This window comes from Canis aureus, chromosome 33, assembly GCF_053574225.1.
Source record: "Canis aureus isolate CA01 chromosome 33, VMU_Caureus_v.1.0, whole genome shotgun sequence".
Taxonomy (NCBI): domain Eukaryota; kingdom Metazoa; phylum Chordata; class Mammalia; order Carnivora; family Canidae; genus Canis; species Canis aureus.
Window position 1 is genome coordinate 16,767,012 of NC_135643.1, and position 13,110 is coordinate 16,780,121.

Genomic DNA, 13,110 nt, shown 5'->3' on the forward strand with positions numbered 1-13,110 from the left:
GTTGAGGTAGATTGAAGAGAGTCTATCTAAATATGTATGGACTATGTTAAAGAGTTTAATCTTTTTCCTAAGAGCAACACAAATCTATTGTAAACCTTTAAACTATGACAAGGGACAGGATTAGATTTTCTCTATAAAAAGATTACTTTGTCTGTAATGGGGAGATTAAGAGAAGAAAATGCTAGATTTCAGGTAAACTGATAATGAGCCCATAAAAGCAATGGTGAGAGCTGGAAATAATAGAGAAGTGAATGGTTATTAGGATTCCTAGGTGGTAGAATCAACAGTGATAGACAGGATAGGAGGCATAAGATTGGAAAAGATAATGAGACCACCAAGCTTTAAGACTTATGTGAAAAGATACTCATTGAAACAGGAAACATGGGAAGAGGACCGGTTAGAGTTGAACACCATGAATATGGCCTTGGCCATATTAAATTTGAGGTATTTTTGAGACATCTAATAGAAATGTAGTTACATAAATCAGTCTAGACTGTAGAACTCAGATATACCTAGAAAAATAAATTTGTAAATCTGATATATAAATGGGGACGATGGAAGTAATGGATATAAAAGGATTGCCTAGGCAGCAGATCTCAAATGAGAAAAGTCTGTAAGGCCCAAGTCCAGAGGATTGCTAACATAAGCTTGAAAAAAGAACTGAAAAAGTAGTTTATATCATGTCATGAAATCCAAGGAAAAGAATGCTTATGATGGAGAGAGTAGTCACTGTCAAAGGTCAAGAAACCTAAACAGATGAGCACTAAGTTGCGTCCATTTCACTCAGCAATGCAAAAATAAAGAAGTGCTGTGTTCATTGAGTAACAGAGTACTTAACAATATGGGTACGAAAGAATCTTCCAGACTCGCTAGGAAGTTTGGAAATAGAGACAAATCTTCAGAGAAAATTGTAAAAAGGGGGAGAGAAAGTATAACTGGGATTCAGAAGTCATGGAGGGGAGGACAGGCTTTTCTGTTTTTGTTTTTATTTTAATGCAAAGGAATTACAGAATCCTTTCATAGAAAATTTACAGTTGTTAGGATGATGTTTAATACATTAAAAAAAAACAACAGGAGTTTAAATAATTGAAAGGGGGGATTGGTTAATAAGTTTACTGATGGATAGAGGGTTGGGAAGACAGCTCCTCCAATGTAAATAGAAGTTAAATAGAATAGAATAGGGATTTAAATAGCTTTAAATAAGTTGAGAGATAACGGTTAAATAGAATGGGGTATAGATTGAGAGATAGAAATAAGTCTGAATTTTAAACTGATATCTATGTTCTCCACAAAATATCAGTAAAGGTCATCTTCCAAGAGTTGGGGTGGGGGTGTACTGAGAAGATTAAAGGTTTAATGAGGTAAAGATTTGAAAAATAGAAACTGTACAAATGAATTGACATGTATGCATACATAAACAGATAAATGATGAGGAAGAAAGGAAGAAATGGAGAGAGAGAAGGAGAAAAGAATAAAGAGAAAAGGGAAAGAAAGGAAGGAAAGCAGTGAATGAGGAAGGGAAGTGAATGATAACAAATTATCATTTGTTTCTAATAATTTTTGGTAGTTTTGAAAGATTCAAGAAGTTTTTGTGCTATCTTTCTGAATCAGTGGTTCTTGTTTTATTTTTTCTGCTCCAGTAAAATTTCTCTCATACAAGTAAGGATTATCACATATTCATATCAAGCACAATGATCTGCTATATTATTGATTCTGAAGGAGAAGATGAAGTACTTCATCAGAAATAGGAAATCTCAGAAATAGGAAAATATGCGCATATGTTTTTATGTTGTGTCTGAATGTAAATGTACTTGTGCAGTTTGAAAAGGCCATTAAATGATTCTGAGATGTCCTCCAGAGGGAGACTGGGAATTTCTAGCCAAGTATTAAAAGTGGACCAGAATTTAGGAAGTTCTCCATAAAAAAAAGACAGGCAATTATTATGTTTAATAAATATTTTAGCACATACAATAAAATCAATTTCCTTTTTCGAAAGTGCACAGTATTCCTTAGATATCTATTTTCCATTATAGAAATTTGCTTCGTGATACTTAAAAGTATCTATTAGTAGAATCACTGTATGACTATTCCAATTCATAATCATTTACTTGTTAAACAATTATCAACAAAATATTGATGAATATTTACAAATATTCAGTCAACTTGTCAGTAAGTTCTGCCTTAGGTGAAATTTTCTGATTTTAATTTAGTCATAAAATGCTTTCGGTTACTAGTCCGTCAATTAATTACTAAATTACTGATCCATAGTACTGTAATGTCCTGAAAAATTAAAGGCGACTTCTGAAAGCCTAATTGAATCTTGGAGAGATATTTATTCACCATTAGTATTAAGATAAATGTGTCAACTCACAATAATCACACTAAACTTAGGTACCTTCATTTCACAAATGAATAAACTGAAGCTCAGAATAGATAGAACTGAAGATGTAAGGATCCAGGTTAGATTTTCAGTCTGAAAAGACCTGCTTCCTAATATCTAGCTATAGAAAATAAATACGTGAGCTGGAAACAATAATAATTATTTTTCTAAAAAAGTTCATTTTCATGTAGTGTTATTAAATTTAATACCTCTCTATAAGTATAAACTCAGTGTTTATTACTAACATGGCCTTGTTGCAATATAAATAGCGCAATAAAAAACCCACAAAATTTTAGACTCTTTTAAGGTAAAAATTGTCCTAGTTATTTTAACCACCTACCATATGAGTTATTTGGAAAACGAAGAATTTTATGCAATAGGGTAAGTGGTTATGAGGACAGGTTTGGAGTAAGAAAACTGAGCTTTAATATTGGCTTTTATACTTATTAACTATGAGCACTAATGAGTTACTTAATTCTTTGTGGTTTCCCTATCTATGAAATGGAGGGGAAAACACATAATTCATGATGTATTAGAAGGATTAAATAAGAAATTTATTTAACTACTTAGTACTGGGCCAACAGCAAATATATATGGATTGATATATATGTGTAAAATGTATATGCACACACACACACACACACACACACACACAAGAGAGGGACGCCTGGGTTGCTCAGCAATTGAGCGTCTGCCTTTGGCCCAGGGAGTGATCCCAGGATCTGGGATCGAGTCCCACACTGGGTTCCGTGTAGGGAGCCAACTTCTCCCTCTGCCTCTCTTTGTCTCTCTGTGTGCGTCTTTCATGAATAAATAAATAAAATCTTAAAAAAAAAAAAACACAAGAGGTTTAAATTTAGCTTAGAATAGTTTTGAAGCCATTATTACTTCAGACTAGATTTATTTGAACTGGTTTAGCATTCCATTAGGTATGTTACTTTTCATATTGTTCTTGTTTTTGTTTGTTTGCTTGCTTGCTTGCTTGTGTTGGTCTCCAAAAGCAATAAAACCAGTTTCCATACTCACTCCTTCATAAAACAATAATAATACGTAATAAATATGTATTATAACAAAATAATAACAAAAATGTTCAACAATTTAATATAGTATTTGTCTGGAAGGAGCTTCCCACAGCCTTAGTCATAGCCATGGATCATTATTTCAAACAAAATATATCTTTTAGATATTTAAATGTGTGTTCTCATATCATAGAATTTAAATGTAATTCATTTGTTCTGTGATCGCAATAGTACATAGCAATTTTGCTGTGAGGTTCAAATAAGGAAAATAGAATGTACTGTAGTTTAGAGCGCTATCACTGATACACATTGAAAAGAAGGGTTGTTTTTCCAAGAAAAATTATGTCTCGTTAAGCTTTAATTTTTCATTAAAACATTTCTGAGGTTTATACAGTAAAATCATAGTTGAGACTTTTGGCAAATGGCATTATAACTTAGTGCTATATGAAAGTTCTAACGAACTGCAATGTCTTTAGAGCTTAATAATATAAATTCTGATGCAGAGAAGTCTAAACCAAAGGTAAAATGCTAGGTTGAGGTGTCTTGTTTTTTGTCTTTTATTTTAATTACCGGCCTGATAATTTACACGTTAAGAACATAATTAAATATCTTGGAAGAGAAAGAATTCTTTAGAATAAGTCTTACCTTTGCTACTGTGTTAAATATGGCTTTGATAAAATGACCCAAGGAAAACAGACAATTCCCTTCAGGTGTTATCTATGTCTGAAATATTCTTCACTGATTTCACATGCACTGATAATATGAACAAGGTAATTTATCTGACTCTTGTAGAGCAAGGTTTGTAGTAAGAAATGCAAAATTCACACAGAGTTTCCCTCTAAGAAGTCTGTGCAGTGTTTTTTGGTTTATATAAAAAGACTAAAGATGTTGCCTCAGGCATCTATTTTCTTTTCCTTAAGGCAAGCTGAAACGTCACAAATCAAATTGTTTTTCACATTGTTAATTTAATATTTTCTCTTTCAATTTCTCAGAGAGCCGACATAGGGATTTCTGCTTTAACTATCACCCCAGATCGTGAGAATGTGGTGGACTTTACAACACGCTATATGGACTACTCAGTGGGAGTACTACTTCGAAGGGCTGAAAAGACAGTGGATATGTTTGCCTGTCTTGCACCATTTGATCTCTCTCTATGGGCTTGCATAGCTGGCACTGTTCTTCTGGTGGGTCTTCTGGTCTACCTCTTGAATTGGCTTAATCCCCCACGATTACAAATGGGATCAATGACTTCTACTACTCTCTACAACTCCATGTGGTTTGTGTATGGATCCTTTGTACAGCAAGGTAAGGAGAATAAATACATTTTATTATGAAAAAGGAATATGTTTCAAAAGCCATAAATTAGTTAAGAATGTTCTGTATCTGACATCAATAAGCGTTCTAAAGGGTCTTCACAGCAATGCTCAGAAAAGAACATTTCCTACTCTTTCCTAGAGGATCTCAAACACAGCAGGTTTCCCACAAAAATGGTTCATTATCTTTTGATGTAGGTTCAATTTCATCAACAAAGCCAAAAATGAATGTCAGAGGTGAGGTTCACAAGAAAGTCAAGATCAGATTTCCCCTCCTCCCCACCACCTAATTTTTTTTACCCTTTCTCTGTCATTCTGAGAAATAGTCTTACTAAGATGAAACAATTTACTACCAGAGCAGATACTGTTTAATTATTTACATATGTAAGACATGCTGAGACTGGTTCTTGGCTCAGAGACATTATTCAATGTATTAAAAATATTTAATGATAATGAAAAAACTTTGATTAATTTAAGATTCTGATAAGAAACTTTTGTCTTATCTTTCATCTTAATATTTAATCTTTACCAATGATTTAATTTACAATGTCATGATATTCTAAAGAATGTCTTTGTTTTGTTATTCAATATTTAATCTGCCCTACTCTTTAAAATGTCTAGTTAATTCTTTGACTTTCATCATTTTAGAATAGAGTAATACTTATTGAATTCCTTATTTGAGACTATTGCCATTGTACGAATGAAATAATAGAATACTTAGTGGATCGATAGTTTTTTACAAACCTGTCACATGTATTGAAGAGGAGAAATACGTATCACAGTAGAGATACACGACATGTTTGCCTTAATGTTTGCAAATCTCAATTTTTTTTATTCACACTTGCTATTAGATTTGCCATTAAATTTGAGTAGTTGTTCTCAGATGCATACTCTTATTTGAGACCACTGGCCCGGAGAGGGCCGAGGACACAGCCCTTAGAAAAGGAATGGATTAGAGGAGTTTTCAGTGGTAACTGACAAGGTGTAATGAGAAAGACTCAAGTACCATGTATTCCATGCAGTGGTATACATACCAAGTAAAGACAATATTTAAAGATGGAGGGTTTGGTTGACCATGTTGACATTTCAAAAAATCAAGTAAAATTAAGACTTGAAAGATATTTATTGGATTTAAAAATAAACTTGTTGGGATCCCTGGGTGGCGCAGCGGTTTGGCGCCTGCCTGTGGCCCAGGGCGCGATCCTGGAGACCCGGGATAGAATCCCACATCAGGCTCCCGGTGCACGGAGCCTGCTTCTCCCTCTGCCTGTGTCTCTGCCTCTCTCTCTCTGTGTGACTATCATAAATAAATAAAAATTAAAAAAAAAAAAAAACTTGTTATTGGTTGTATACCAGTGACCATATCTGGATAACCAGTTCCTCCAAACCAACCAAATTTATGGGTCAGAAGTTTAGACAGGACATAGGGAGGATGGCTTGTCTTTACTCAGTGATGTCTGAGTACTCAACTAGACGACTTAAGGTCTGAAGATGAACTCATCTGAAGGCTTGTGCATTTCACTTACATGTCTGGTGGCTGATGCTGGTAGTTTCCGTTTTCTTCTATGTTCTCTCTTCATGGGATGGCTTGGCCTTTCTCACAGGATGGTAGATAATTTTTCCATAGAGAGCATTCCAAAAAAGAGAAAAAAAGAGTCAATGAAACATAAAAATGATGGAGCCCCTAGATGGCTCAGTCGGTTGAGTATCTGCCCTCAGCTCAGGTTGTGATCCTGGGGTCCTGGGATCAAGCCCCATCTCAGGCTCCCTGCTAAGCTTCTCCTTCTCCTTCTGCTGCTCCCCAGCTTGTTCATTCTCTCTCTCTCTCTCTCTCTCTCTCTCTCAATAAATAAATTAAATATTAAAAAAATAAACATAGAAATGTTATTGCCTAGATTGGGGATCACAAATTTGTATGATGGTGTGAGTTTTTCTTGCAGGGAAAATCCTGGTTTTGACCATCTCATGACTTTGTTATAAGAATTAAAATGGCTAAAGATTATGAAGTTCTTATATAAAATAACTTATATAAGGGTCACATAATTATTTATCAAATAAAACATAAGAACAAATCAGACTTAGCTGTGGGTAGTTAGGCACATGGAAAAAGGATAACAAGGCAAATATTTTAGATTATTGGCAAGATAATGATTAAAATGGTAGCTCTTCAGGTACATGAAACAATAAAAAAATAGAAAGACCAATAATAATGCAGTAAGAGTAAGATTGGAAAGTAATAGAGGAGTAGTGGGAGATAATAAAGTTTTTGAGGAGGCCAAAGAACAAAAGTGGAAACATCAGTGTGAGGGAGTTTGAAGTTTGTATTTATCAATTCCTGAAGTTAAGATTCGGTAAAGGACTTCAAAGCTGATCAAGGAAAAAAATAATAATAATAAATAATAATAAAAATAAATTAAAAAAACAAAGCTGATCAAGGAACTGTGAGCACAGAGGACTGATTAAACTATTTGCAATGATGGTCAGTTCAGACGGGAGAGAAAAAATGAGCCATGTGCCAAAACTGTTAATATATGAGGAAAAATAGCTAGGAGATGTTGATAGATAGGAGTACTGACTAAAAATAAAAGTTGGTATAGTTAGATATAATTAACCTCTGTTTTCATCTTACTTCTTCCCAATCTGCCCAATTTTCTGCACATGGTTTTAATAACCACTAATATGCAGTTGATCCCCCAAATCTGTATCACCTATTCTTTAATTTTAGTTTTGTATATCCAGCTGCCCACTAGACCAGTCTCTGGATATAGCAAAAGCACCATGAATTCCAACACTGATTCATTTTACACTTTAAAACTTTGTAGCTTCTCATATTCTCTATTCCAGCTGATGCATTACCAGCCACTCAGGTATACAGGTTAGAAACTTTGAAAACAGTTTGGATTTCTCTTTCTTCTATCCTTTATATCCCATAACCAAGTCCTATGAATTTTACCTTCTAAATATTTCTAGAAGTTGAAATCTTGTCTCACCTAGACTGATGAGCCTACACTGCTACCTAGATTTGGCCTACTTCATTTCTCATCTGAACTACAGGAATCTTGTTAACAAATCTTTCTTTTTTCAATTTTGTCCCCTGCAAACATATGCTCCACATACTTGCAGATATATCCAAGTTATTTCTATCAGGGAGAGCTAACTACATAATTCCCATTCTTTAAATATTTTCATGGCTCCTCAATGCCCACAGTTTACAAGTCTGAGTTATTTAGAACATGAATAATATTCCACTATCGGGCTCCAGTCCAGGGCTCAATTCTAATTTCTTACCACTCATGCCTCACATTTAATTGTTCAGTTATTCCAAATGGCTTTTGTCCCTTGGACATAAGACTGCCATCATGACTCTCTGCCACATACGTCTGCTCCTTTCAATTCCTGAAGTGCCTTTATTACTAAGCTGCTTAATCTTTATTTGTACTCTTTGGTTTCATATGGCAAATTGCTATGCATCCTCTAATTCTGGCTGTGATCTTGCTTCTTTTAGGAAATATTTGCTGGGATTAGGGACCATCTTCTATGCTTCTGAAGATATATTTATCATAACACATAAACTATTATGTAATTGACATTTTTTCATTTGTTTCTGAGTCCTTTGAGCATAAAAGTGGCTTACCTTTATAGTCCCTTTGCCTACAGTTCAGTGTCTTGTACATATTAAGTGTTCGATAAATGAAAAATGATCAACTAAATGAATAAATATATGCTAAATAGTTAACTAAACAAAGCATAGTGTTAGTGTTAACTGCAATATTGTGTTTATTAGATTATAATTTGTTCCCCAATGATCTAAACTCATTAAACCTAACAGGAAGTGACTCAGAATGTCTCTACTAGTGTATTTTACTAGGAAGCTAAGATGAGGAACTTATAAATAAGATCTCCAATCTGTTGAAACTTTATTTTTGAGGATTTGACATGCTTTCTGAACTCGGCCTATAGGTAGCCAATTTTTAGAAAGTTTGGGGGCGTATCCAAGAGAAAAATATAAGTAAAATTATCCATATGGTTAGCATGCTTTTCTAGTTGTGTAAACATGACACAGATATCAAAAGTTATAAATATGATAAGCACTTTTTCATCCCAACTAGGTCTTTAAATGAATTGTACAGCCTGTTGGTTGATTGTACATTTATACAAATTCCTAGTGATGGATAATGCTGAATTGCATATGATTAACTACTTCATCTTTGAAATGCTGCCATTCTTCCACTTCCTAACAATGAAAAGGTGAATTTGTTAAAAGGTACAGAAAGCATCTTTACATTTGGATTAAAAAATAAATTTAGAAAAAGCTCCTAAACCCTATGAAAAAAAGAATTAGTCAATGACAGAGTCCGTGCACAGGCATGGAGTTAAAGGTAGTAATAATCTTCAATAAAAATATAGTCTTTTTAAGAAGTACAGCTGTTATTCAGAATTACAGTCTTTATTGAGCCACTAGACCAGGTTGAATAGGGATAAAAAGCATTTCATGTATTATCAGATAAATTTCTGAAAAAAAGACTTTAGGGATAGGTAAAAGAAAAATGTTAAACATGTGTCAGTTGTTTACTAATTCTGATTTTTAAAAGTCTGTAACTTCAAAGCATTCTGGAAAAATAGTCAGGGAATCCAACTGTGCAAAAGCAGTATGGCCCATTATAGAGATAAACCTACTACATCTGTTTGGCTGAAACATTAAAGCTTGTGAATTAGATAGTTAAATGCATGAATGAGAGACCAATTTTATGCAAGTTTTGTTGTCATTTTATATCCTCCTTTATTTCCATGTCTACATGCATCTCTCTGCAATCAACATACTTAAACAACTAGGGTTTGATTTTTGAATATCCCTTATATTAGCTTTATGGGCAGTGACTCTTAATATCATCTGGGCCTGGGGGGTGGGAAGCCTCTATGACTTTTTCACATATGTGCTTGTATACAATATTTTTGCTGTTTACTTGCAAAGGAAAATTTCAGAGTTTGCTTCAGATGCTTTTGTCTGATTGTAGGAAGTATAAATATATATAGTCACAGAAAACATTTGAAGCTATGACATGTTTATTTACCAGCAAGCATTTATTAAGTCCTTAACTAAGAGAGCACCGACTATATGCCAGGAACGGGAAGAACAAAAGGAAAACAAGGAATAACCACATTAACTGATTTCCTTACTATGTCTTGGGTATGCTGTATATCATGCCCAACCTAGATGTTCAGAGTATGGTCATAAATAAGAAAGGCACAGTTCTTGCAGTCTTGCTTGGAACCATCTAAATGGGCCATAGCCAAATGGGACCATAAAAACCATTTCCGATGAGAAGAGCAGACAGCATTATTGGAAAGAATAAAGAAGGAAAATTCCTTTGATAGCTTTCTTAAATATCAAACAGCTCCACAGATGCCAGTGATTAATAGAAAGGGGGCCTTTAGGAATAGTAGAAGATAACTTGATGGCTGATGTGCAAGAGTTAACAGGAGAGGCAACCCACAGTCTTTGAGATCCCAGGACAATTTTTGGAAGAAAATTAAGAGCTCTTTCCACTGCCAGATGGATTGTAGTGTTACAGAGAATTACAACTTTCTCATTTTCACAAAAAGAAGAATCATTCTATCGAATTAGGCAACTAAAGAGATTGTTGATGAGAGAGCATCTCTTTAAAACTCTGCATAGAAAAATAACTCAAAAAAGACATCCATTTTAATGGTATAGATATAAAATATACAAAACTTATCAATTTGCTGGTTGCAAAACCCCAAAGGATACAAACCTTGTAGTGTAGTAGCTAAAGCCATTCCTTTGTAATGTTATCTGATATTTCACATTCAATTTGAATATAACAAGAATGATATTGGCTAGCTTTGTTGTTTACTGACCCCAATGTACATGGGGAAAATGAAAGTAATTCCCAGTGACAGGCTAACTGGACTATAGAGACAAATTTCTTTCTACGTTCTGTTCTTACAGACATTAACTCAAAAAAGCTCTATGTAATTTTTATTTAGGTTCAAAAAAACATCTCTGTTGTTGCTAATTATGATTGGCAGTCCTTAACTAAGAGAGCGCCAAACACTCTGAGAGCTGTCATATCCACTTGAGAATTTCCCCCATGCTGATTTAAAACATGACAAGGTGTTCATTTCCTTCCATTTTATCACCAGAATTCACCACTAAAGAAAAAAAAAAAAGTTGAACTTTCACGTTCTCAGCTGCTATTCTCAGTCTATCCTTATGAGTGTGGGAAATGAGTAATTTGTATGATAGAAAACAATGCAGTGATCCTAAGATTGGAATCCAATGGTTTACATTTCCAATGAACTGTACTGAGCTCCTAAGCAATTATTCCATGAATTATATGTATGTAATATGCCCCTGAATTTCATTTATTCTACTACCAGCTCCTCATGATTTGAGCCAGACAATCCTTTCTCATGCTAAACTGGCTTTTGCAGAATTGAAAGTAATCAAAGTTTTGAGGCAAAAATCAGATTTCTACTTATATAATGCTTATCAAACAAGAACTGTTTAAAACATTTTCTAGACTTCTGCAGACTGCTTAAGAATGTATACTATAGAGACACCTGCGTGGCTCAGTGGTTAAGGGTTCCAGGTTCCTGGGATCAAGTTTCGCATCAGGTTCCCCTTCTCCATTTGCCTATGTCTTTACCCCTCTCTCTGTGTCTCTCATGAATAAATAAATAAAATCTTTGAAAAAAATGTATACTATAATTAAAAGCATTATTTTATTATTTAATGAAACAAAGGAGTGGTTTTCTGCAAGCCATAAAAAAAACTAAAAAGTGATTTTAAGATATTCTGAGTTGTTTTCCCTCCTTCCTCAAGTGCTTTAAGAAAAAAATAGTTTTTAAAATCTAAATTTAAGTTATCAAAAAAGAGGTATCACAGGTCCTTAGAAATAATAGCATTGATATCATAGTAGTACTCAGTATTTGCAGTACCATGTTACAAAACCCCTCAGCTTAAGTCATAAGGATTGGGTCAGACATCACCAAAGATAAATTTATTCTAAAGATAATTTAGGATTGATCAAAGTTAAACTATGGGGATCAGAAGACTATAGGTGGTAAAAACAAACAAACAAACAAAAACAACAAAAAATACCCTATAGATGGCACTAGAGACCATCAGTTTAGAATATAAATTTTGAAATTCCATTTTTGTTTGACCTGAATCCATTTTCCCCTTCATCTATAAATATGTATTTAGAGGTTTAATAGTGATGGTTATATTTCAAAAACTGTGGGAAACTGATCCCTGCTTTCAAAAACAGTATCAGCATACTTTGAAAATTAAGACTAGCATTTAACCTGGTTCTAAGATGCATACTTATAATCCAACTATAATGTCTGGTTTACAAAATTGATGAGTAATAAAGTCCTGTGATACTTTTGTTAAATACTCTTGAATGTGGCATAGCCCTTACTTTAATGTTTCACAATTTGAAGGCAGCAAAACTACAATGTGTAATATAAAGTATAAATTCACATTACATATCTTATCATATATAATAGTGTCCCTTATTTGTAAGCTACATTTCTTGATGACAATTGTTCGTTTTTTTAAGATTTAACAAAAGATCAAGCATGACCCATATTTCCGTGGACGCATAAAATTGCTCTTTGATTTGTGGCTGTGACCAAAATTTATAGTCTCTTTATATTTACAACTCTGTCTCTTAGACTCTAAATTAGCAATCCAGTTGGGACAGCTATGCAGTTTGTCCTGTCTGCTTCACTTGTTTTCTAGCAGTTAATGTTTATATCCATTGTTTAAGCTCTCCTTTAACGTGTACTAAAAGGATTTCTTCTGCCTTTACTATCTCAAATTCTTTATTCTCCAGAAAACATCTGTTTAGTTATTAAGTAAGAATTATTTATCTAGTCACAAGAGTGAGGAAGACAGCATGGTGTCTGTCTTCATGGAGCTTTCAATGTACAAGAGAAATAAACTGGTAAACACATGGCTCCATCACAGAATCATAACTATCAGGTTAAGGAAAGCTCAAATCATGATGGGCTTGGAGTTTACAGATATGCTGCTATTTGGTACATTGCAATTAGGTCAAATACATATAAAATCATGACCTATCAAAATAAGGAACACAGACTAGGATCCAATTTTTCACCTAGTGACAATGGAAGAAATGAATCGTCCAATCAACCCACTTTATCTTTGCTTTTTGATCTATAAAATAAAGTGCTAGATTACTTTAAAAAATGTTCAGCTCTAAGATTGTATGATTCTGTCATAGCAATATCTATGAAAAGAATTATTTTTCTATCTTTGTTTTCTTGAGATAGAAATACAGCTCAGTGTTAAATCCTACATCTATCATTTACTAGCTATCTGACATTGGACAAGTCGCTTAAACTC

At 33.9% G+C, this 13,110-nt stretch overlaps 1 protein-coding gene across 3 annotated transcripts in view; it reads left to right on the forward strand.

The window, feature by feature from the left end:
- The window catches only part of GRID2 (glutamate ionotropic receptor delta type subunit 2), a 1,464,312-nt gene that overhangs the window by 1,158,563 nt on the left and 292,639 nt on the right, over window positions 1–13,110 (forward strand). For all 3 annotated transcript variants that reach the window (XM_077882884.1, XM_077882885.1, XM_077882883.1), the window contains exon 11: window positions 4,392–4,704. In XM_077882884.1, the coding sequence (XP_077739010.1) occupies window positions 4,392–4,704 (313 nt within the window). The remainder of the gene's footprint in view (window positions 1–4,391; window positions 4,705–13,110) is intronic.